Source organism: Lissotriton vulgaris, chromosome 9, assembly GCF_964263255.1.
Source record: "Lissotriton vulgaris chromosome 9, aLisVul1.2, whole genome shotgun sequence".
NCBI lineage: Eukaryota > Metazoa > Chordata > Amphibia > Caudata > Salamandridae > Lissotriton > Lissotriton vulgaris.
In genome coordinates, this window is record NC_141697.1 from 1,043,304,543 (window position 1) to 1,043,330,704 (window position 26,162).

At 45.7% G+C, this 26,162-nt stretch overlaps 1 protein-coding gene across 1 annotated transcript; it reads right to left on the bottom strand.

Annotated features, from left to right (window-relative positions):
• Nucleotides 1-12,706: 12,706 nt before the first annotated feature.
• On the bottom strand, nt 12,707-14,263 carry LOC147692762 (uncharacterized). Its single transcript, XM_086936828.1, has one exon. The coding sequence runs from the start codon at nt 14,261-14,263 to the stop codon at nt 12,707-12,709; it is 1,557 nt and encodes a 518-aa protein (XP_086792954.1).
• Between the last annotated feature and the right edge of the window lie 11,899 nt (nt 14,264-26,162).

The following is a 26,162-nucleotide window of genomic DNA, read 5'->3' on the forward strand; positions in this document are numbered from 1 at the left end:
TTGTAAACACATGTGCCAGAATCATTATTGGTAGATTTGTAAAATAATAAATTAGCCTGGGAGCATTACCATTTTGTCAGTAGCCACTTTTCCTGCCACAGACAGCGGCAAGGATGTCCAGAATTTTATTTGCGCTTTGAGTGTTGCGGGGGAGAGCCTTGATTGACACCTTTATTTCCGCATTGGTTATAGGCCTCTTTAACTCTGCTTTGTGGTTTTCTAACAGCTTTGGAAATTGAAGCCCCCTCAAAAAATTACACATAGTCGGCTTCATTAGTCTCCTCCGACGCTGCATACAAGTTCTCATAGTAAGTTCTAAAGGCTGTTTATCTCTAATTGAGTGCGGGCAGTGGCACCCCCTAAAGTAGTGATTCAAAGGATGGGCGCCATCACCGGTGTATCTTTAATAATCCTAGCGAGGAGCGGATGCACTCTTTCTGCTGCTGCATGCTGCTTTTGTGTGTATAAGCAAATATATGAGATGCGAAGTTCTTCCAAGAGTTCCGCATGCTTTATATGCGCTTCTTGTAGTTTGTCCCTGTGTACGTCACTTTCTGCTGCTTCCTGTTCCAATTTACAAAGCCTATTTTCAACTTCCACAAGACTTTCAAGGAGAGAAGAGCAAGCCCCCACTTGTGTGCTAATTGCCGCCCCCATATCACAGTATTAAATGCATCCCATTTCACTTGACGGGTACTAGTAGTGTCTGCATTTACGCTGGAATAATTAACAATTGCAGTAGAGAGGACGTCCTTAAACACCGGATCTTCCAGGAGTGAAGGTCGTAATTTCCAAGTCGGGATTGGTGTGGGGACCTTTCCCCCTGTAAGTGTTACTTCAATGGGCTTATGATCTGATAACATTTTACCTATGAACGTGGTGTCTGTTACATTGGCAATTAAATGCATAGAGCAGGAAATTATGTCAATACATGTATGCAACCCATGGGGCGGTGAAAAGAAAGAATATTCTTTACTGGTCGGGTGCACCATGCACCATGCATCTCCTATGTTCCATCCCTCTGCCCATCCCTTAAGGGTGTCTGCCTGTTTTCTACTTCCAGTTCCCTGCAATGGGGGATGTGATCTATCCATATTTATATCCAGTACAGCATTAAAGTCACCCCCCAAAACCCAGGGATAATCGCTCCATCCTGTCAGTGCATTGGTAAGTATTTCTAGAAATTTATCTTGCTCCGAATTCGTAGCGTATACACTACCTATCACTATGTGTTCCCCATCCAACATACCATGTAGCAACACATATCTGCCATTGGAATCTATTCTTTGCTCCAGTAGAGCAAAAGGGGTACCGTTTCTAATCCATATCGCAGCCCCACGAGCAAGTGCAGAGTAGGATGTGAAAAATAACTGACCTCTCCACTTCTTTTGAAATGTAATGGCCTCCACATCTGTGAGATGGGATTCTTGAAGAAACACAATGTTCACCTCTCTTCGATTAAGCAGCACAAGAATTCCGTGTCTCTTGTGTATTGATCCGAGACCCCTTACATTCCAGGGTGTGTATGTATATTTACTAGGTTGTGCCATTTGTCTTTGTGTGATGTAGCTCGCTACGGGCCTCCGCCCTTCCCGACTGATTATGAAACTTATTGGTCTCGTTGGTGGTATTTATTCTAGGTATTGGCGCCACAGAGGAAAATCCACCTACGTTATTCTAAATGGATATTTCTTAGGACGGTGCTACAAGGAGAAAAGAACTACACTCCCTCTTCTAGATTAGGCTAGAGCCACACAAAGCTGCAAACTCCTTAGCACACGTTTGATATGTCAAGTAATATACATGTGTTTCCACCTTATAGCAATCATACAATCATGAATAATTATATCCTTTTTAGTCAAGGTTGTCTTTGGTGTTGTTTAGTTTCTGGAGACGTCACAGCCAACACGTGTTTCGTCGTTAGGGGAATGTAACCCACGACTTTCTCAAGGCTATTCTTCTTTTTGTTGTTCTTTAGTTGTTGAGGTGATAATTCCAACCCTCAAGGGGTTCTGTTTGGGGACCTTGTTCGTGGCTTGTGTTTCTTTGAGCTGTAACCAGTGTGTTGGTTTTCTGATGGGCAGCTTTCGCTGTCATTCTCGTTCTTCCCCTCTGCTTCACACACACAGCAAAGCTGACGGAGTTTAAAAGAACGAGAACGACAGGGAAAGCTGCCCATCAGAAAACCAACACACTGAATGGCCATTCCTGCACCGTGGAGAGGGACGCTGCCGTAACTGTGGGCTGTCGTGGGTCATAGACTCTGATATTAGTGGCCTATCATAGTCTCATCACTATTTGAAGATGGGTCATCGGCACTGATTATCTATACCCTGAAACTAGTGGCCATTTTAGCCTCATAAATATTTGAAGATGGGCCATCTGCACTAAATATTTATATTTTGTCACTGTTTCTGGTACAAGCTTATACCTTGATTTGCCATCTTTGAAACTGTACTCTTTATCTGTCTACACCAATCAAGATCTCCGCAACATTGGAGGCGTTGTTTCTGTTAATGACTCTACTCGCCCTGATGAAGTTCCCAAGTTTGGAATGAAACGCTTTGGCTGTTGTCCAATTATGAATATTTGATGACCAATAAAAGAGACTGAAACACATTATATTGGCTGCTCTTTGACTTCCTTCCTGGTTCTGCCTCCACGCATGTTTTTGAAGAGCCCCACTTCTTACAGGGTTTTCCCTAGCAATCACAAGTGTACGTCGCACTAAATCCTGTTCCGATTATTCGTAATTGAGCCAGCCCCGAACAGGACCTACGACGCAGTTGTTTCTTGCTTCCTCTTCAGTGCAACCTACCGCACCAGCTCCACTTAAGACGGTTCATATAAATTCCAATTATATATCCTAGGCTCACAGTCTCTTTCACTTATTCTCTCCACTATTCGTTTACAGCGTCTATTAATGCTGACTGGTGATCCGTTTTACCGTTGGGCTATTCCAAATGGTTGCATCCCGATGTCCTGCTACCAATCCAGTCCCCACAATCCCGGTAAATGTATTATCTGCGCTAGTGAGACTGACCATTCACTCTTCGTTGGCACTGCACGCTCTGGTCACTGTCCCATATAGTCCGTGTACAGTGAACCGGCGCCCAGCACAAAGCCTACGGCAATGGATATAAGATCACAGTCTGTATCCCCCGTAATGTTGAGTCATTGCGCCCTCTTATCACAATGGTGATTCAATCGCCAAGCGCACACTTCGTACAGGTGTTTGCTCCTAATCAGGCATATTATTGAACACAGTACTGATTACCCTCTCTGGCAATGTCTCGTACTCAAGATTTGACCTATCTAATTGTATGACGCAGGTTCAATGGTCGCGTTAGATGCCCGGATTCTGGCACAGCGTAATAGTATGTGTCTAGAGCCCACAGTGCTGGCATCGCTGCAGAGCACCTTGTATGCAGGGGATCACCACACCCCAGATATCCACTGTAGGCCTTTGCTCGTTTCACGGCTCTGGGGCGATTCCGCCCGCCATTTTGTCTTTCACGTCTGGGTGTATCTTATCTGCATCTCTTGCATCCCTGGGCTCAGTATGACTCTGTGTTCCCTGCGGCTGGTGTAAAGGTTGGTTATTCACTGTTCAGAGTGGCCAGTGCCACTGTGCCTGTACAGCTTGCCCTGCGGCGGTCTCGTCAACAGCGACTGGTCTTCCTGTTTCGGCTGCTGCGTAGTCCAAGTGAGTGTCGCTGTTCTTAGCCGGTATTTAGCACAGACTCATTGTTGTGGTGTCGCTGCACACCCCAGCATCTCCGCAGACCAATGCAACGCTTATATAATGTGGAGGTCCATGCAGTAACAGGATAACTGCCTCGGTGTCAGTGCCCAGTGCGGAACTCCGCTAGTTCACGTCCACCATGCTTGGCGGTTATCCACGCCCCCCAAAAACTTAGTCAGTGGTATGCCAGTTTAGGGCAGGATCATAGTATATGTAGAAGGTCATATTTTTGTGATTTGCATCTTCAGAAGAAGTAATTTGGACGTATACCTGCTTTAAACAACAACCTTGCAGGTGTCTAGTACCATTCATCTAATATTTTAAGGTAAGGATACTTAAGACATGATTCTCTGAAGCCTTTCTTGTGCGTTTCAATAAGTTAAGTCCAGTCCTTGGGTATGTATTCTACATGTAGGAGTGTCTGTCATCTGGCTTTAATCTCTTATTCTGCTGTTTTTGAATGTAAGTTAGTAGTTAGTATGATGTATAGAACTAATACTATTCCGCCACAGTTTCCGTTTTTCAATAAGACCTTACTGATGAGGGTGATCAACCTGTGGGACCCTGTCTTAGGTTACTTTCAAGGCAGAATAAAATTTGTCCGTGTCGATAGGTTTGTCCCGAGGGAATGCTATATTCTTATTTAATTTCTTTTAAAGATTTAATGAACCCATCTTTTATCCGGTCGTCTATTTGTGTGAATTCCTCCTGTAAACCGTGATTCACATCGGAATGTTTGCCTCCAATCATCAAGCGAGTATTATTCCAGACTATCGAATGAATTTGAAGAAATATGTCTTGCGTCATTTCTAAATCGCACTCCATACATTCAATATAGCTTGTGTAGTTGTGTTGTTTTAAAGGCTGTCTGTGTTGGGCATGTGGCCTAGGAATGCCCTCTCAATGCCTACCAAACTGGAAGATCATTCTAATCCTACTTGAAATAAGGGGTTTGAGTTTGGTGGTGAATGATATGATATAACTGCTTATTTGGAAGTCACAGACCTCTTGATGTTGTGACCGCATGAAGTCTTGAAGGGTGAAGATGGGATTTCTTCCGTTCCCATAAAAGTTCCAAAAAGTGATCATAATTTGGGAATCTACTTATTGTGACCAGTAGCTCACTTAGTGAACCTACCAATGTATAAAAGGTCAGGTTGCAAAATAAAGAATCAGAGTGGGTCACAGATCAACCTATCAAATTTCCCGTTCTAGGATGGGAGGGAGGGCATTTAATGTGGTTGGTGCCCGTCTATGGAACGAGTTACTCCAGAACACGAGACAAACTAATTCTTTGACTGAGTTTCGAAAGAGTCTCAAAACCTGACTCTTTACTAGGATCTGATTTTCTTTTTCCCTGATCTTTTGTTCTAACCAATTCTACTCTGGTCAATTCTTTTTAGTCTGAAGCGCCAGGATACCCGTAGGGTGACAGCATGTGCTATAAAAGCATCGCATTCAATTCAATTCAATTGATATTCATTAGTTAGGTAGTAAATTGTGACGCACACCAATTCTTCACCTTCGCCTGCAAGGATCAGCAAACCACTATAATTGCTTTTAAATAAGAATGATCTTTTTTAGAAAAGGCAGATTTCCTTAAAGGAAACATGGCGGCTTTTTTAAAAAGCAAACTTTTAGTTTTTTAAAAGTTTCAGTGAGAGTTGGCATGGTTCTCCTTAACTACTGCACACTCCTATTAAAATGTTTACCCCAATTCAGGAGGTGTAATGGGCCCAAGGTTGTTTCTTTTCTTTTTTTTAAGTAGGTACCACCCTAACTTGTCAATGGACCGCAATGACAGTTGTAAACCATTGACATATGTGGATAGATTTCACTGTTTGGAATAAACATCAACACACGCCCCTTCCAAATTATGTTTTGCAATCTATTTCTAACACCATTTTAGGAGTCTGTAAAACTTTACTGACTCCAAAAAAGGGTTTACTACATTGTTCAAAAACATTTAGCGATCACAAACTCACAGATTCAGCAAATTGCATGGTTTATGACTGCCAAACGTTTTGTTCTTCTGGCCCTAAGATTGGTATTTTAAACATATTGTCTTTTAATAGTTTGGCAGGGATTGGTCTTTGGCTCAGCTAGTGCGGGATGTGGGTGAGGAGAAGGCTAGAAATGGGGCAATGCCTGGCAGCAGAGTGAAATTAAATGTGGCTGTTGAGGTATGCTGACCGTGGTTGTGTCGTGCTTTATAGGTGTGTATAAGGAGTTTGAAAAAGTCACGTTTATGGATAGGGAGCCAGCGGACAGTACTGCTGTTGGCATGTTTGGATATTAGGTACGATGTGGTAGTTTGATTCTAAGCCATGCAGCAGTATTTTGTATCACTTGGAGTCTTTTGGTGAGTTGGGCAATTATGCCAATGTAGAGGGCGATGATGTAGTTAAGCCTGCTGGTGATATGGGCTTGCATGGCAGACCTATGGATGTCCAGGGGGTAGCCATTTGAAGAATTTCCTGAGCACTCTGAGTGTATGGTAGCAGGAGGAGGTGGCTCAGCTGATTTGATTTTACATGGGGAAGAATGGAGGCCATGGATGCAGTGCAATTCTGCAAAATGGGGCCTGCCACAGAGAAGAAGGAATATTTGATGGTGGGGGGGGGGGGGCATGCAGCAGGGGTGTCTACGAGTATTTCTTGATGTTCAAATACCAAAACCTAAAGGGGACAGTAATGGGAAGCGTAACCTTCAGCAAAATTACATATGCTTGACAGACAGCCGATCCACACAATGGCAACCACGAAAAATACATGAGTCAATAAATGAAGGGGGCTGACCAAAAACTCAATCTTTATCTTGTCTTTACTTTTTTCACAGTATTAAAACCATGCAGTCTCCAAGAAAGCTACAGGTCTGTTTAGCACCACTTAGAAATTTAAATGCGTTTGTAGCCTTGGAATTCGTTGAGACTGCCACTGTAATGGGGTTAAAGTCTAATGGGCAGAAGCTTACCGTTTGGGATTGGCTAGGAATCATCAATATGTAGTGCACATTTGCACAAGAAGTCACCTCCTACAGTAAACCGAAAAAGTCCTCACAACAACTATGGAAAATCTCCATCACTTTCAACAAAAGAGCCAGACCTTTTCAAAGTACATTCCCAAACCATCTTATCTGTATTAACCACATTCTAATTAGTTTTTAGGTATGCATTGGTGTGGATTGGGGATTTACAAGCAACATTTTATCACTTTTTAAGAAACTTGTGTGCTCTGCTTCAAATATGTGAAATCTGAATATGATAAGTGTTGGTCGTATAAGAGAAATATATGAAATTGATCCAGGCAACATTTTGGTAGAGGGGACATTTAAAAAGATTTGCCCTCTGCTGAACATGTACAGGCACATCAATTGGGGAGGTCCTTTTTCATAAGGCCAGTCATTCTCCCCCTCGAATCATTGATTGAAGATATTGGGACAAGTAGGCAAGTCTTCTGAGAAAAACAAAAAGGTGATATGCAAAAAACTTGAAATAATCTAGTCACTTTTATTTTTGCTTACTGTGCTACTGCAGATGTTGAACAACAATATGCATTTCAATCTTGACCCTGCCAGAAAGGAACAGTCAGGCATAGATCTACAACCTAAATGTAATTACGTGCTGTCTGTAGCCTCTAACAGATGCTGTCTGTAAAGAAAACTAAACTTTGCTTCAATTCTCCTTGATGGGTTTGTATGTGCACAGCTGTAACTTAACATTAACTTTTAGATGACTCTAATGTCACCACCAACAGCATATCTCTGACACATTGGTGCCTACACATATTTGGGTGTGTGCACTCTGCTGAACGCCCTGTGTAATTGTAGGTGTGAGTCCAAGCCAAATCAAGAGAGCTGCAAAATGGAGAAGATACTGTCTTTCCTGCTGTAAGGTGAAGCACAAATGCTTGTGAGAGACATCACAACTTACAGAGAAGTACTGTAAGTAGTAAAACAAAGAATTTTGGTTTGCAATTGGAGTCTGTGTATCAGTGTAAGTATGAAGCTGAAAAAGAGGCAGTACTCTCCTTCTACATGTTTGAGGCCCACCTTTATTTCATCCAGTGCCTTATTTGTAATTGTCTACAGTGTTTTATGTGTTTTCGAGGATGTCATCTTCAGGGGAAAAAACGAAAATGTATTGTTTTCCCCATCTCGGTTCCCCTTTGTTCTACTCACCATATTATTCATGTGACTTGGTTGTATCCTGTGATGGATAGTTTTGCCTCCCTTTTTCCAGGGTTCCTCCTTACTGGTGCTTCAGTGTCCTGCCCTTGTACTTTGACTCTTGAGTGGGACTCCATGTACACTTAGGGGCTAGTAATAGCCTGTTTACACGCTTCACTGGGTTAGCTCAGATCTTCTTCTGTAGATTTTAAAGAGATGTGTTCAAATGAGTTGCAGTCTTTGACCGGAAGCTGGCATTGATAGGTGTGTTTTAGTGAAATTATAATAACCTTATTTGTTTGTTCTATTTCTGCTAAGATTGTAGCATCACTTGGCATTACTTTCTCAAAAAGGCCTAGATTGCAGTCTTTGAGGTACACTTCCATCAGAAAGATAACTTCAAGATTAACAATGCCACCTAAATCAGGAAACAGGTGAATTTGTTAGCCACGGATACATAGGTAGACAATTATCAAGCGTTGTGTAAGGCAATAGGATACAGAGCTTACAAACAATGCAGTTAGCCCAGTAAATTGATTGTTAGGGAAAGAAAGCCACAAAGTGTACACTGTACACAAGGTGTAAAGAGATTCATAAAATGACTGATCCCAAGGTGCATTCACTCTATAAAGTCATGACCTTGTACTTCCTGAGTACCCATAGACGTATTCCCTTCTCATAGTGATAATGGCTGTTCTGGAGAGGAGTTGGCCTAACGGCTAGGGCGGTCGTCCTCGAATCTGGGGAACAGTGTTTGAATCACGGCAATGTTGCTGAACATCCTGTGATTCTGGACAAATCACTTAATCTCTCTGTGCCTAACAAAAATAAATGTGGCCTCATGTAACTCAACTGGTGCTATGTAAAGCGCTCTGATACCCGATTCGGGTCAAGTTCGCGCTATATAAAATTCTATTAAAATTATATATATATATTGAGTCTGATGGTAGTAAAATGCACACACCTGGCTCTAGGCTACATTTTAAAGCACACCTTTACGAAGATTGAGTATTCTGGATTCCAGAAGTTATATTTGGTTTCTTCTGAGATGACATTGGAGTACCACAAATTTCAGGCACCAGGTCATAGCTTGTGTTGGTCCTTCAGTGATATCACACAGGATAATGTAAATCAGTAATGAGGCGGTGAGGAAGAAAAAAGAAGAAAATATATTAGAAGAAAGGGATAGTAAATTGGTGGGTGGAGTAAAAACGACATTGAAGGATTATAATCTCCTTAAAATCAAAAGGATTTTATATTTCAGAATAATCATTACAGGGAAGCTGTAAGAATCAGTAAATAGTACATGGTGCATAGTATACAGCAAAATATCACAAAGAAGTTAAAATACTTTTAATCTTCTGTGACCTAAATATGCATATGCAGCAATTTCCAAACCATGTTCCACTATTTCTGCCAATTTCCAATTTCTTTTTCTTTGTAAACGTTTTAATCATACATGTGCACACGTGTACGCTGAGCAGTAGAAATGGCTAGTCACCTTACGGCGAGAAATGTAGAATTAACACGGTCTAGACTAATGTTGCACAGTCGTTCTTTTAATATGTTCTTTACAGCTAGCACCGGAAAATGATTTTGCTTACCTGTGAGAAAAAAAACCTAACGAAAGCATGTACTTCATGCGAGTAATTAAATTAATAAAGGGATTGAGCGAAGAGTGTAAGCCATATGAAATCCTGTGGCTCTTTGATTTAACTTAATTTTATGCACAGACATTTGTCTGGACCCATATATTGATTTTAGCTTGCTTAGTCAATTGTAAATGCAATCACTGCTTAGGTTAGAAACAGGGCACTGTGCAGTCCACCGAGAGGGAACTCTGGCGCCTAACAGACTCTGATTCTTGTAGAAAGAGAGTTACAATTTCAGCTGAGTTGGAGATATCACGTGTCCTGCTGGGGTTTTATACCAAGGACGTGCATTCAACCAAGGTGTACAAACTCTAGTCATTAAGGTCAACAAGGAAAGCCTCTCTGCAAGGCGGCCATCACAAATGAACTGTGCTCTATTTAATAGACAGATTGAGCAAGTCTGCCTCACCGACGTTATTGGGAGACGCACTCTAATTATGTTGTCTTCTGGGAACCGAGCTGTGACAAAGGTACAATGAAGTGACCGCCAGTGATCGAACAGAGCAGTGATCTGCTTACAAATGAGACTAATAACTCAAAGGGGAGTAGTGGAGTATTTTATTCTGACCGCCTAGATGAGGTTGGAATGAATTTATCAATCCAAAAGTTCTTTATTTCGGCCCTCAAGGTCATAAATGAATTTATCACCAGAATAGTCTTATGTTTTTATAAGAACACACTGCTAAAGGGTTCCCATTGCAGGGCACGCTGCTCCAGTTTTGCACCACCACCTTTCCCCCCTCATGAAAAGTGTCTGTCAGGCTGAACAAAGGTCAGCCTGACAGACACTGTTCACATTCAGGTCAGGCAGTCAAGAGCCAGACATGAGCTAAATGCATAGGCTCCTGGCTGACTTAGCTAAACTTTGCTGGGCTGAGGAAGTCACAGCTCCTGTGGGCGTGACGTCCTCAGCGCAGCAAAGGTCCCCGAGGTCCTCCCCTCAGTGAGAGGGGTAGCGTTACTGATTGCCTCGCACTTGGCTGCTTCAGTTTTAAGCCCTGAAGTGCCCAGGGTCGAGTGTCAATCAGTGACACTTCATCACAGAGTGAGGTGGGGTCAGCAGTCTCACTGACCCCATCCCACTCTGTGATGACGTTGGGACTGCTGCCTTTCATTGGCAGAACTTAGGTCAGCCAATGAGGGAAGGCAGAAGTCCCAAGCCTCCTGGGATCTTCAAGGCAGAGCTTGCTGCAGCTAAGTGTTTTTCTTTTAAACTGTTTGGTGTGTGCGTGTTTGTATGTATAAATGCTTGGGGAAGAGTGTTGTGAATGGATGTGTTTGTGTGCGTATAGGTATGAATGTTTAGTTAAGAGTGTTGTAAACGGATGTGTTTGTGTGCGTATGTGTGAATACATTGCCTTGAGTGTTATGTGTATGTGTGCTTGTGCGTGAGAATGTGTACAATCAGCCTCCCTACCTCCAAAACGTACCAGCCGTCACTACTTTCCTAGGGATTTCAAAGTGTCTGCATCACAAAACAAAGTGCATGGTATCCTGCGGAGACACATGGTTGCACCCACAGGGTGCTAATGAGTGCACATCCTGGAAGCCCCAAGGGGATCCTTACAGCTGCAGCAACAAATTTAGTCTAAACTTGTTCAGCAGATACCGATCTTAATTTGAGGTTATGTTTGAAAGGTAAGGCTCTAAAGATTTTCCATGAACCAATTTCCATCTTCCTTGACAATTCCCCCCTCCCCCAGATTAATATTCAACTCACCCCTTCCTAGACTCTGTAGTGTTACCTTGATGTATCTGAGCCAGGGGATACAGTGTGCGTGAAAAGGGAGAGACAATCGAACAGGACTGCCTTATTTAACTGGGCAGTTTTAGTCCAAATGACAATCCAACATAAAAGGGGATGAAGGGATATTGTATCTCTGAGATAATTAATTTCTAGTTCTTCATAAACTCAAAAGAGGGGGTACATTGGGGGATACTGAGAAGGCGCCCTAAGGAATAGTTTTCAACCACTTGGAGAGTCATGCTTAATATAGCCCAAGATGCCACTCCCATAGGAGTCTTTGAGCTATATTTTTTCAGGTAAACTTGCATTAGTGCCCTTATCGGCTTCCTGCCTAGTCTGGAGGCGAACCTCATGACTGCAGCATTAGTCATGATGAGGTCAGATATTTTCTCATTCAGCAGAAAACTTCAATGCAGCTCAGTGTCAAACATTTTAGTGGAGCTGGGTCTTCCTATCATAATATGGGGCTTGTGAAAAGGGTAGGGCTGATGGACTTTTTCAAAGTTGCCCGGCGCTAACCACCTCTATACCATTCTAGTTACCAAACAAAGAGGTAGGCGCTGGAGACTGGAAGTCAGGAAACAGAAGTTTTATTCCGACGGAGCAGAACACATCAGATCAGACAACAAGGTATCGTTTCGAGGTGCTCTAACAGCCTCTCTGAGGCCTGGCCTTTTTATACCCTGGTTTATGACATGTGAGCATTCTTTATTGCAGAAAAGACTCTTTGAAGTATGAAAAGACATCCCCGGAAACCCCGTTTCAGACCCACCCCCACACGTATCTACAGTAGAGGTCCTCACCCCACATACAATAGGAGGGGGCTATCACGCAGCTGAGTGTTCCGCCGATTCTTAGGATGTGTGCGCCTGATCGTATCCCAGAGGGTGGGGAGGCCATGATCAATAGTAGCTCCTTTGAAGAGGAGCGACTCCATACAATAGGGGGGGCAATAAACTGTATCCCCCGGCTAGGTGATGGCCTGGGACCCGTGCGGACAACCGGACTCAGAGGAAGGGGTCATCAAAGGAGAGGTATTCATGAAAGGAATGGTCTGCACGGACAATCGAGCGCAGAGGAAGAGTTTATAAAAAGAGGGGTATTCATGAAAGGAAAGGAAGTGCTGGTCAGGCGCGGGTGCGACTCCCAAGGACAGAGTCATGCGGAAGGAGAGGGTTTATGACTTGCGCATGTGAGAGCGGGGGCAGCCAGGGTGTGCAGGGGATGCTCGCAGGGTCAGTGGAGCGCGCTGGCAATCGATTGTGAACAGGGAGACCATGGTACCTAAAATAGCTGCCATGCATATTGTACATGGATGACAAGATGGCGCAGATGATGTTCAGTTCGCAAACTAAAATTCCACAGTCCTCCCTTTTAACATGTCTCGCCAACTTGTCAATTCGGGTCTATCCCCATAAGGCCACGTACTTCTACCTCGTAGAGGGGACTCATGTGCTCAGTTCGGAAGTCCAAAGTCTTAGGGCACATGCAGTTAGAAATGAGTGCACACAAAGATGGCAAGCATTGAATACCTAGGCAACACCCACATAGTATCACAATCGGTATCAATATGAATGTAAACAACCTCCATCCCCAGCCCTTCAAAGTGTCCCAAAACCAGCTCCCAAGCGACCATCCTTCTTGCTCTTGGTGAACTTCTGAGGAAAGTCTATGGAGGTGCTCAATTGCCTTGTAGACTGAGGGCGAGTTATCTGGCACGTAGGTGCAACAGCTAGATCCGATGATACGGCATGCTCCTCCACGATCGGCTAGAACAACATCTAGAACCAGGCGATTTTCAAGGGTCACAAGGCGGACCGCCTGAAGCTCAGCCGTGTTGTTAGCGAGGGCGCCAGCTGTGATGTTGATGGTTGTTTCTATTGCCTGGGTCAGATGTCGGATGGCGCGGCTGTTCGCCATCGGGCCCCACAGAGGAACAAGTCCCTTCACCGCATCCAGGAACTGTGCTCCAGTGGAGTCGGCTTGTCCAATGTCACTTGCGCGTCTCTGCCGGTGATGATCAGCAGGGGCTACATACGTGGGGGGGAGGACGAAAGCGATGTAGCAAGTGCCTCTCCAACCTTTCGGGAGCCAGGTGTAAGCTTTGGTGCCACAAACAAAGTACATATTCGGAGAAGCAACAAAAGAGGGGGGGTCAATTGAGTCCAGTGACCTTGTGATGCGGCAGGCACTGTGACCTACCAGCTGTCTTCCCAGGCCTTCGATGCACACCTGGCCAGTGACGTTGATGACAGACAGGGCCACAGTCAGAGTGGCGGCGGTTCGCATCCGTAGGTGGGAGAAGGTGGCTCTAGCTGGATTATGGAGCACCTGCATTTCTACTCGCTCCTTTGCAGGGATGTCCATAAGGAAGGCGGAACCAGAGGGAACAGGACACAAGGGAGCAGATGTCCTTCCGGTTTTGCTCAGCCAGAACCCATGGTAGAAGTGTGACACTGTTTGACCAGAAGTGGCGTTGTCCTTGTGGCTTTCTTGCATGAGCATCAACCAGGCAAGGCAGGAGCCATGAACTGAGAAAGGAGAAGGGATGAAGGGGATGGAGTGACCGGTGGCATGCGGGAGCAGTCCGCAGATCCAGCAGTTGGTGGCATTTGCAGCAAGGTTGTGCTGGTGCAACAGTTGTACAAAGGAATTGTTCCAGAACTCCTTACGTCTCTCTCGGAGCTGAGGCGAGAGGGAGATCAGGTGATGCTCTTTCATAGTGGTTGGCTGTGCAGTGGTTAGCAATATCTGATGAGCAGGAGTGCTTTCCTCCAAGATCCAGAAGGAAGTCATGAGGAGGAGGCAAAAGAGGAAAGCAATGAAGAAGGCGATTGTCTTTGATTTGTGCATATTGTCAGTCTTTGGGTTCCTGTAGTGAGTATTTCCGGCTGCTTCCATCATCTTCTTATCTGGCGCTTCCATCATCTTCTTATCTGGCGCTTCCATCATCTTCAATGTGCTCGGTAGCGGGCAGAACCACAGACTTTGTTTAGCTTCTCTCCAGGTAACCCTTGGTGGTGTTTGGGTCACCGTTCTGAGATTTAACTTAGTCCGTGGTCTACTTAGCCGAAGCTCCCTTCTTTCGACGCAGGAAATACCCTTCCCTGGATGGTACAGTGGGATCAGGGAATTTTGCAAGTTCAAGTGCCTCGGTATCGGGATAGCAGTTCAGTGATGGTCGATCCTTGTTCAGGAGCTCTTCTTGACTGTCGATGTCTTCGGTGGTGGCCAGGGTCGATGAGACCTTCTTGCAGTGGTGTGCGTGCAGCCAGTGCCGCTTCCCCTCCACTCGAAGAGCCGTCCGGGTGGTGATTATAGGGGGTCAAATGGTGCTTAGTGGGGGTGGAGCGCATTGATAGCAATGCCAGTGGGAGGGCATCTGGCCATTTAAGTCCTGTGGTGGCTACTATTTTTGACAATTTCAGCTTCAATGTAGCGTTGTGTCGCTCCACCAATCCAGCAGATTGGGGGTGGAAGACCGCATGGAACCTCTGCCTCACACCCAACCCCTTCAAAATTAGCTGGATAACTTCTGCTATGAAGTGGGGGCCGTTGTCGCTCCATAAAATTCGACAGAGGCCGTAGCGAGGAAAAAACTCTTTCAGTAGTACTTTGGCAGTAGTCATGGCAGTATTATCACGGGTTGGATAGGCTTCCACCCATTTGCTGAAGGCACATACAATGACCAGTACATACTTCAAGCTTTGGCATCTCTCTAGCTGAATGTAATCCATCTGGAGGACCTCAAAGGGGTGGTCGGGGATCCCAAACCCTCCCCGGGGCACTACAGTTCCTTTCCCGGGGTTGTGTTGCAAGCAGATAAGGCACTGCTGGACCAGACGTTTGGCTGAGTCGGGGATTTTGTCGTTGTGCCAGACTTTGGAAATGAGCTCGATCATGGGGGCAGATCCTATGTGTGCGGGGGAATGTGCCATAGTCAGTATGGGGATCAGGAATGAGTCAGGCAGCAACCATTTGTTCGCATCCTTTGTCCGCCAGCAGCCTTCATCGTCCTTCAGACCCACCCGTGCCCACTCAGTCAGTTCGTGAGGTGTGCTGGCCGACTGGATGTCTCTAATCGTCTCCCTAGCGTCAGTCCATTTCTCTGCTTGTGACCTGGTCACATACATGCGTGCCGTTGTCCTATTTTCAGCTGTGGTTCGCGCAGTGATATCGGCCAGCGCGTTTCCTTGTCCGACTAAGTCCGTCACCTTCTTGTGTGCCTGACACTTGATCACTGCTAATCGTTTGGGGAGTAGTACTGCTTCGATCAGGGCAGAGACTAGATCCCCGTGGAGGATGGGTTTGCCGTGGGACGTCAGGAATCCCCTTTCCCTCCATAAGAGCCCAAAATGATGAACCACCCCAAAGGCATACAGGCTGTCTGTGTAAATGTTCGCCGTGGTCCCTGTCGCTATGATGCATGCTCGTGTGAGGGCTATTAGCTCTGCCGCCTGCGCGGATCGTTGTGTGATGCGGGCTGTCTCAACTACAGTTCGGGCTGTCGTTACCGCACAGGCAGCTGAGGTGGTGCCATCTGGGAGTTTGATGCATGAGCCATCTACCCATAGCTCTCCATCAGGGTCTGTGAAAGCAGTGTCTCGGAGGTCAATTCTACTCCTAGTTTGTTCCTCCGTGAGGGTTACACAGTCGTGTATGGGAGGCACGTTGGGGTCACTTTCTGGCAAGGGCAACAGTGTGGCAGGATTCAAAGTCGTGCATCTCTTCAGAGTGATGTGGGGGGCAAGTAGGCTCAATTCGTACCCTGTCAGTCGTGCACTAGTCAGGTGTTGAGTCTTGGTCTGGTTCAAAAGGGTGTCGACCGCATGGGGTACTAACACAGTGAGGGAGTTCGCTTACCATTATGTGCACAGGGTCAATCATCATTCGTCCCACATCAGAGTCATTTTTGGCCCATAGGTACGGGGGCAGGGTGTCGAGCAAGGACAAGTCAGTGTCAGTTATGGAGTATATGTGTCGTGCTGGGCAGGATTTGGACATGCTCGGGTTGTCGTACAGGATGACTCGAACTCCATCTGGGGAACACCTGATGGTAGCTCGAAAATGCTTTAGTAAATCAATGCCCATAATGGCGTCAGGGGAGTTGGAGGAGAGCAAAAATGTTGTGTCAGTGGGGTTGTTTTCTAGATCAAAGGAGATAGGTACGGACAGGGGGTTAGTGGAGGGCGTCCCATCGAAACCTATCGATGTAATGTGTGAGCCAGACAAGGGTGCCCTTGGAATCAGTCGTTTCGATAACACACTACGTGTCGCCCCAGTGTCTACCAAAAATGGAGACTTTGTACCCAGGACCTTAGCGGTGACGTAAGGACCTTGCTGGTCAACACAGAGCTCGACTGGATCCCTCCCTTGCCCCTGGCAGTCCTATGCAAAGTCGGGGGCGTTCTCACTGTCGGATAGTTGATACTGGTTCTGTCGGGGATGGTCAAACGTGTTCGATCTCCCTGGTCTGTCGTTGTTGGTGTCGTTTGCGTACCCTCGTCCCTGTCCCCTATTTCTCGGTCCACCCGCTACGTCCTTGGGGTCCCTATTTCTGTTCATTTCTAACAAAACCGGACACTGGGATTTCCAATGGCCGAATCCTTTGCAGAAGGCACACTGGTCCTCGCTAATGTCCCTACGTCCAATGTGGGGTGTTGGGGTGCGATCTTTAGGAGGTGGATTTCTAGGGGCGGTTGATTGGTAGTTCCCCCTGTGGGGTTCTCTTCCGACCGCTACCCCTTGTATCTGGGCTATCATCACCCTTTCTTTCAAATCTTTCTTCTTTCTCTCGGATGCCCTATCACTCTCATTCTTTTGATGTTCGTAATACTGAGCCATCTGAAGGATAGCTGCGGGTTTGGAGGCCCCCCAACTACTCTCGCTCGTCTGTAACTTTTGGGAGACCTCTTGTGATAGACCCTTTACATAATTTTGCACAAACAGGTGTTGTCCGGTGGCGGTGGTCATGTCTTGGCCACTGTAGTCGGAGAACACCGTCTCAAATCGGGAGAAGTATTCCGATACGTCTTCCTGGGGTTTCTGACGGCAAGCCGTGACTATCGACCAATCTACCTTTTTCTCTGGGATTAATGTCTTTAGCTTCTGAACTATTTTGTCTGGGAGTTCCAGTACGTCTTTTACAGGTTTCCTTCCGGGCTCTCGCTGTCTATCTAGCTCACTGAGTTGATTCCAGGTATGTCCGAACAGATCTGCGTGGTCGGCTTTACGGATTTGCTTCCACACGTCAGCCGGCAGACATAACCCGAAAAACAAGTCAATGTCCGCTAAAGTCATTATCGTCGAACCCAAGGCTGTGCCTATTTCAGTATAAAATGCTGTTGGGTTCTTTCTTAAATCGGGCAGGGTTTGCCTAAAAGTTAAGATATCTTGTCGATCCCAGGGTTGATAAACCCAATTGTACACAACCCTCCCCTTTGCATCTGTGTGGTTGATATCGTCGTTTGTTCCCTGACCTCGTGGCGGAACCCAGTAAGGGGCCGCTTCTCTGATAGGCATCATAGTGTTGGCTACTTCTAATGAGGACTCAGTCGTTTCAGGGACTGTAATCTTGACTTCTGGTTTCTGTTCCGTGAGGTGGCGGAAGACTTCAAGCGTTTGCATGAAGAGGTCCGTCACATCGTGTTCAGTCCCATCTCCGACATCGACGTTTCTATATAGAGTTGTCAATTTAGCGGGGCCCTTATTCTGATACCTATCCTCATATGCGTTCAGGGTGTGGTAGCTGAATCGTAAAATGAAATGCCGTCTGTGGCTACCGGCATGTGAATTGTGCATATCCATCGTGTATTCTTCGCTCTCCTTCCGTTCTACTAGTGTCTTCACTATCTTGTCAATCCCATCCCGCTCATCTTTGCTCAATCTATTTGGTCTGGCTGATGGTTGCTTGCTAGCCTCGGGGTCATCTGGTGTCGTTACTAATGCAGCTGGTGCAGAGGCCGCAAGGGCCGGGGCACTAGTGCTAAGGTCACTCTCGCTTGTATTTGGAGCTGGTAGGTGCTGTATCAGAGGTTGGCAGGGGGCATATGGAGGGGGCATGTAGATGATTGGAGGACCTAGCAGTAACTCGTCGTTCGCCCGTTGTTTGGAGGGCAGCTCAGGGTAGAGCGTAGAGGGGGTCCTAACAGGGCATTGGCCTGTCAACCCTGATTCTTGCTTTTGTGTAGCTTCCTTTCTTTCTTTTATTTCTTCTTCTAGTTGCTTAGCGGCTAGGTGGGCTGCCTTTCGTAATTCTTTCCCTATTTTTGCTTCTTCTCTTTTCTTTCGTTGTTCCGCTTCTTTGCGCCACATGCTGATACTATCGAGCATGGTGGGCGTAGTCTTATTTTTCTGGAGCGCTGCTTCTAATGTTTCTATTTTATGATCATCAAAGGAACCTATCAGTGGCCACTGACTTTCGGGGTCCTTCTTTGTATATTTATGCCATAACTTATTATAAGCTATAGCGACTAGTCCATGCTTAATGAACATGTCTTTATTAGGGGTGCCTTCCAGTGGAGCCGGATGGTTCATCTCTAATAAGCGGTCCGGGCTAAACAGGCTACCAATCAGTGGGGAGAAGATAGGCATGACGGATTACAATGGGGACAAAAGTCTGCACTACCTATCTTATCACTGCGCGCAAAGACTAAAACAGAATATTTCTATTCTTCGTTGTTTGCAGGCGGTGAATACCTCAAAAGAACCAATATCGAACAATCAATGTTCGGTCAATCAAACAATCAATGGGGAGAATAAGTAGGCACAACGGGTTACAACGGGGACAAAAGTCTGCGTTACCTACCCTTTCACTACCTGCAAAGAGAGAACCTGTTCTTCCCTGTTTGCAGACAGAGAATCTCCAGAAAACAATCCGCGAACAATAGTTCGGGCCAAACAATCAATCAGTGGGGGAGGAAGATAGGCACGACGGATTACAACGGGGACAAAAGTCTGCGTTACCTATCCTTCGCTACCTGCAAAGAGAGAGCCTGTTATTTCTCTGTTTGCAGACAGCGAATCTCCAAACAAATCAACAAAAGAGTAATACTAGTATTATCCAAATCAAACAATCATTTCGCAATTTGTCGCATTTACACAACCTTACCCGGACCGCATGGACAGTTTCCTGTCTTCCGAATCCAGCGCCCGATCGTCCTCTATTCTTCGTGATCTTCGCGGCACTCCTGATGGTTCCCAGTCAGGACCGTAGATCACTCGAGAGAGGTCTGTTCGGAATCAGTGAAGTTCGGATGATCGGCTGCCAGACGAGGGTCTATCGGACAGGAGCTCTCCCGATCGTTGCAGTCGTTCACTCTATCTTCAGGACCTCTCCCACTGGATCCACGAGTCACTGATGGGCCCCACGTTTGGGACGCCAATTGTGAAAAGGGTAGGGCTGATGGACTTTTTCAAAGTTGCCCGGCGCTAACCGCCTCTATACCATTCTAGTTACCAAACAAAGAGGTAGGCGCTGGAGACTGGAAGGCAGGAAACAGAAGTTTTATTCCGACGGAGCAGAACACATCAGATCAGACAACAAGGTATCGTTTCGAGGTGCTCTAACAGCCTCTCTGAGGCCTGGCCTTTTTATACCCTGGTTTATGACATGTGAGCATTCTTTATTGCAGAAAAGACTCTTTGAAGTATGAAAAGACATCCCTGGAATCCCCGTTTCAGACCCACCCCCACACGTATCTACAGTAGAGGTCCTCACCCCACATACAATAGGAGGGGGCTATCACGCAGCTGAGTGTTCCGCCGATTCTTAGGATGTGTGCGCCTGATCGTATCCCAGAGGGTGGGGAGGCCATGATCAATAGTAGCTCCTTTGAAGAGGAGCGACTCCATACAATAGGGGGGGCAATAAACTGTATCCCCCGGCTAGGTGATGGCCTGGGACCCGTGCGGACAACCGGACTCAGAGGAAGGGGTCATCAAAGGAGAGGTATTCATGAAAGGAATGGTCTGCACGGACAATCGAGCGCAGAGGAAGAGTTTATCAAAAGAGGGGTATTCATGAAAGGAAAGGAAGTGCTGGTCAGGCGCGGGTGCGACTCCCAAGGACAGAGTCATGCGGAAGGAGAGGGTTTATGACTTGCGCATGTGAGAGCGGGGGCAGCCAGGGTGTGCAGGGGATGCTCGCAGGGTCAGGGGAGCGCGCTGGCGATCGATCGTGAACAGGGAGACCATGGTACCTAAAATAGCTGCCATGCATATTGTACATGGATGACAAGATGGCGCAGATGATGTTCAGTTCGCAAACTAAAATTCCACAGGCTTACCAATGTTGATACTCAAGTCCATCTCATCCATGAAGCCCAAAAAGACATTTATAAAAAATTGTAAACCCCTGAGGTTCTTTGCCATTAGCACTGCATCAGCTGCATAAAGCAAGACTGACAGGATCAGAGCACCTATCGGCAGGAAATCTGCCCTATGTTCACCCAGACCTGTTCAAGTTTGTTGATATACAAGATGAACAGGAAGAGGGCCAAGATACACCCCTGTCTGACTCCCCGTCTGGTTTTAAAGCTACGTGTGCAGTGAGTCATTAGTGTTTCTAACAAATGCTATAGTGTGAACGTCCCCCAAACAGAAAACATTGTCCCGTTCAACCTCCATGTTCAAGATGACCCTCCATAGTTTGTCACGGTTTACCGGGTCAAAAGCCGAGGTAAAATCCATAAAGGCAAACTGGATATAGCCTTTATGAGCCACTGTGAATTTGGTCTAGACCACATATAGATTCAGACACTGGTCAATAGTCGATCTACAAGGCTTGAATCCATATTGGGAGAGGAAGAAGATGTTTTGATCAGTGGTCCAAGTTGATAATCTCTCCAAGAGCTCACATCCCATATCCTTAACGACAGGGTCGATCAAGGAGATCGGTCTGTGGCACAGGGGATTATCCCTGTCCCCTTTTTTGACAACTGGGACAATGATGGAGGTGGCCAAAGAGACAGGGGGGTCCTCGCTAACTGCAGCATTCAGTATGTACCTCCAAGCAGAGCCTAGGTATCCATATAACTTACATAAATGTCAGGTGGAATTCCATCAGGCCTGAGGCTTTATTTTTAGTCAAGCCTCATATTCCCTTCCACATTTAATCCGGGATGAGTGTGAGACGCGCGGTCCCTGCTATAGGCTCCAGATCCACCAAATTTATCATGTCAGATCCACCAGTGAAGACCCTTTTAAACTAGAAAACTCAACTCGCACTAGAGGGAGTGCGTCATCAGGGTCAAAGCACGGTTGGTTAATAACAATACCCCAGCACGTAGCATTGTTCTTTAAGCAGATTGGGTCAAGCAGGCTATCCCAAGCAGCATCCTTTACAACATTCTTTCACCTGATTACTTCAAGCTTTTATACTTAAAACAACATATCACCACATTGGTAGGGTCTCTAGGGATGACCATTAAAGCCTGTTTTAGATCTTTGGAGGCTTGTGAGCACCCTCTCTCAAATAATTTGGGACCAGCTATAGGTGTAGTACCCATGGGATAACTAAGGGACTCTGAGATTAGGCGTGCAATAAGTGAAAAGGCACCCAGAACCTTCCACAGTCTTGGGATGCCATCTAAGCAGATTGCAATCTCATTCGTACACCTGGTGGATAAGTTATGTCTGAGATGCTCAGCAGATGCCCAAGACCACCTAAGCCTCCTACCTTGACTGGTGGGCTGTGAAGATTCCATGGGTCCATCTGTAATCAACTTGTCCACCTGCCCCCAACAGATAGATACACAGTTGGGTTATGATCACTAAAAAGGATGCACTCATTTTTAACGTCTGAGATCTTAAAATAGATGGAAAATGAAACAAAAGCAAAGTCTGTAATTGAGGTGCACCACCTGCCTGTAGAAGTCGGGTTAATCTCCCCCCAATTGGCGTGAACAAGTTTGTCAAGTGAAAATTGAAATCATACGCGATTAAAATGGAATTTAAAAAGATCCCTTGTGTGGAATGGTCCAAGTGTAAGCCCTCCAGTATTAAGCATCTCTGAGGCTTGTTGCATGAATCTAAAGGGCTTTTGCACAAATGACAAATAAAATCTCCTGCTAGTATAATGTGCGGAACCTCCGATTTAGTACCCTCCAACTTGCCAAGGAATACATCCTGGTCATGCACATACTGGTGGCATGTTTTGGAGTTGTAAAAATGTAAGAACAAGATGTTTGGTGCTCTGACAAAGAAGAATAGTAAAGCTTGCAAAGTAAGGTCCCTGAAAGACCTCAACCTCCCCTTGTATAGAGAGAGGCACAAACACAATCAGTCTACCCTTAGCTGGGCCAGAGTTGGATTCACATGCTGGGATAAAAAAAGACTTGTACCCCTCCAAATAGCATTTAGAAATAGCCCATGTCTTCTGCAAACAAATCACCCCAAACTGTTTCACATAATTAACCCAGTCCAGGTCGTTGAGTTTTGCCACACGGCAGGCTATAGTCCAGTTGATAAATGTAATCACTTTGGGAGTATTTTTACTTAAATCAGCCAAAAAAGGGACACTAGGTTCCTGAACAGGGCAGCTTGTCAGATCAAGCTGACCAAGTCAATGGGAAGAGTTCAAAGGGCTGAGAATAGAAAATCTGTTGAAGGTGTTCAATACGAAAGGATCCATGCTTCTACTGTTACGGTCTAGTGGTAGCTGAGTGGGGGGTTGACTTTGTCAATGAGCGGCCAATTCACGTTTATGGAAGTAACACAACAGCAACTCTAAAAAATAGTTTTTTATGTTCGGTCTGATTGATGCAATAACATGCATTGCTGCACTCGGTCTATTAAAGTTGATCATCGCACAGTCTTCAGAAAGGGTGTTGGGAGTGTTTCAAATCCATTGAATTCTCCTCACTATATTGATCCAAACACCCAAGTGCATCACCATAGAAGAGTGAACCCCCAGCCAAGGGGTAACCTTATTCTTGAGTTGTGAATGATTCTCCTCTATGTTGGATTGTAGTGGTGGAAGGTTAAATAATACCACCACCAAGGAGGTAGGTTGATGATGACACTGGTGGGCGATAAGGAGGAATCAACTCTGTTTATGTTTGACCCTTGCATGGATCATTGGAAACAAGTGACATTTGGCCCCCTGTCCAACTGACAGGTCCCTCCTGTCTCCGTAAGTCTCAGAGTTTGGTTATCACAAGCTTAATTGGATGGACCATTTAAAGCCTCCCTCAGTTACCCTTAGGAGTTGGCTGGGTCCTGAACAAGGACCTTTCTTCTCGGCTCATCGATTTGTGTTGCCGGTGTATCTATTGTAGGCAAAGATAAGTGACTCAAAAAGTTCCTTGCATTATCTTTGGCTAGTTGTTCAATATTTCCAAGGTGAATGGTAATGGGCTCCAAAAGGTTTTTAATAACATTTTCGATTTCAGATAGAATGTATCCAGTAAATCCTGAGCTTTGTCATTTTCCCATTCTGGTTCTCTAAATTGGCAGGATCACCCTAGGTATCTGTATTATGAGGGGATAGGTTGTTTTGATCTAGGGCCAGCCCACTCCCTTTTTTTCCTTTTTGCAGCCTGGAGTACAGGTTCCAGGGAAGTCTGCAATTGTGTCTGGGCTAAATCTGCAAAAGATAACTGAATTGCAGCTTGTGTCTGATTGATACCTCTATTAACAGTGAGAATAATAGAAAACAGAGTTATAGTACCCTCCTGATCAGCTCCAGGGACAGCTGTAACAGCACCATCAATGTGGGGGATAATTGTCTTATTGGTGTTCTTATTATTTGTCTGGGCATGAACATGTTCAGACAAATCATCTTTTACATTGACAATGTCTTCATTAAGTACCCCTACGGCAGATGAGAGGTAAGTTAAGATAGAAGATTTACCCTGGGCTAGTTCTGAGGTGGTCCCATCCTTCTCCATTTTGTGCAAAAGAGGGCTATTGCTTTCCATTTGCTCTTTATATAGCACTCTTAAAGTCCTCCATAGGGAAAGCCAAATAAAAGGAGGAAGGGCCTGCTCCAGTTTAAGTCAGGCTTGGTTCGTCTGCGCCCGGCGGCATTCCATCCTGTGGTAATCAAGGCAGAGTTTATTGCGCATTCCGGGGACGAAACACAAAGTGGGCAGCCTCCTTGCCACAGGTAAAGCTGGGCCCTGAAGTCCTCCCTGATGTCCTGCAGTCTCTGGCAGGTCTGAGGATAGTATGATAATGTTAAAGCTGAATGCAGGTGGGGGCAGGAGTTATACAGTACCTTCATCCTGGGGCCATTAGGGGTGGCCCAGCCCCTTCTGGCCTCTGACGGGCACAGACAGGCCCACTCTTGGCTTAGTCTTGGCCCAGGCCATGCCCAGGCGTATCCCACGTGCATCCCATAGGGCGCTGCAGTGATTGCACTTTATAGCGCTATCCCCATCAGTGCCTCGATGCAGCTTGGACAATGGAATCTGCTCCCGTGCAGCCTCTTGTGTCAGGTAAGTGCTTGAGTCCTGCAGGCTTTCCGCAGTGATTGTGCTTTATAGCGGTGCCCCCAACAGTACCGTGATGCAGCCTGGATAATGGAGTCTGCTGTCGTGTGGCTCCCTGTGTTAGGGGAGCACTTGAGTCCCATGAGCTGCACTGCAGTAATTGCGCTTTATAGCGCTGACCCCAACAGTGCCTCAATGGAACCTGGATAATGGAGTCGACTCCATTGAAGCTCTCCGTGTCAGGGGAGCGCTTGAGTCCTGTGGGGCATTCTGCAGTAATTACGCATTATAGCACTGCCCCCAACAGTGCCATGATGCAGCCTGGATCATGGAGACCGCTCCATGCAGCTCTCCCTGTCAGGAGAGCGCTTGAATCCCACAGGGCACGCTTCAGTAATTGCACTCTATTGCACTGCCCGCAGTGGTGCCTCGATGCAGACTGGATAATGGAGACCGCTCCCATGCAGCTCCCCCTGTCAGGGAGCAGGTGTTATATTGGCACAACGAGGAGAAATACTTTTTTTCTCCTCATTTTTGCTTATTTCTATTTGTGCTGTATTCTGCAGCTCACTTAGAAGGAGCAAAACGCCCTTAAAGATATGTTTATGTGCAGGAAAGTGTCTCTTCCTGCACATGAACAATCATTAAATAATGGCAATTGTCTACTGTAGGTGAGCTACATTCTGCAGCACACATAGAGGTAGCAAATCACCATAATTGATTGTTTATGTGCAGGAAGAGACACCGTCCTACACATAAACCCTTATAACACAGGAGCCCTTGCGCTATAGCAAAAGGGTGACTGTGTTGGCACTAGGCAGTTATTTTTAGTGCTAGAGCAAGGGAAAACACATGGGTGGACCCTATATGGCTTATCCCTGCGTTTTTTATATGATGCAGCGTGGCACTACAAATTTTGCAGCAGCACTACGCTGCACCATTTCCTTGTAAATATGTCCCCATGAATTTTGTTTAAAGGTCAAAATGATTGCTAGCTTCTGCAGATGCAGTAATATTGCAAAACACACACATTTTCACTTGATAATGGGTTGTTCAATTTCAAATGTTTTTGTCTAAAGTTTTTAAAGACTTTATTTATTATTTATGACACACTAACACCACATATCGCCTTGAAACGTTTAGCAACTCTTGTCCATTTTTAAGTGTATTTACAGCTGTAAATTTCAATTAACAGCGTTTTGAAATTGTATATTTGTTTCATCAACAAATTTGTCCCAAACTATTTATGACAGGAGAGTTACTGCTTATTGTGATTGAGACGCTTGTAGGGGAGTGGTTGGAGAGGAGTTTGTGGCATTAGACTAAATATCGAGTCGGCTCCAAGGGCACTGCTGTATCACATTTGATTAGAAGCATCAGCTTTACAAGTTCCAGTTAACCCACCTTGCCCTAGAGCT

Coding starts and splice junctions, on each gene's coding strand:
- LOC147692762 (XM_086936828.1), bottom strand. CDS start 14,263: ATGATGGAAGCGCCAGATAAGAAGATGATGGAAGCGCCAGATAAGAAG.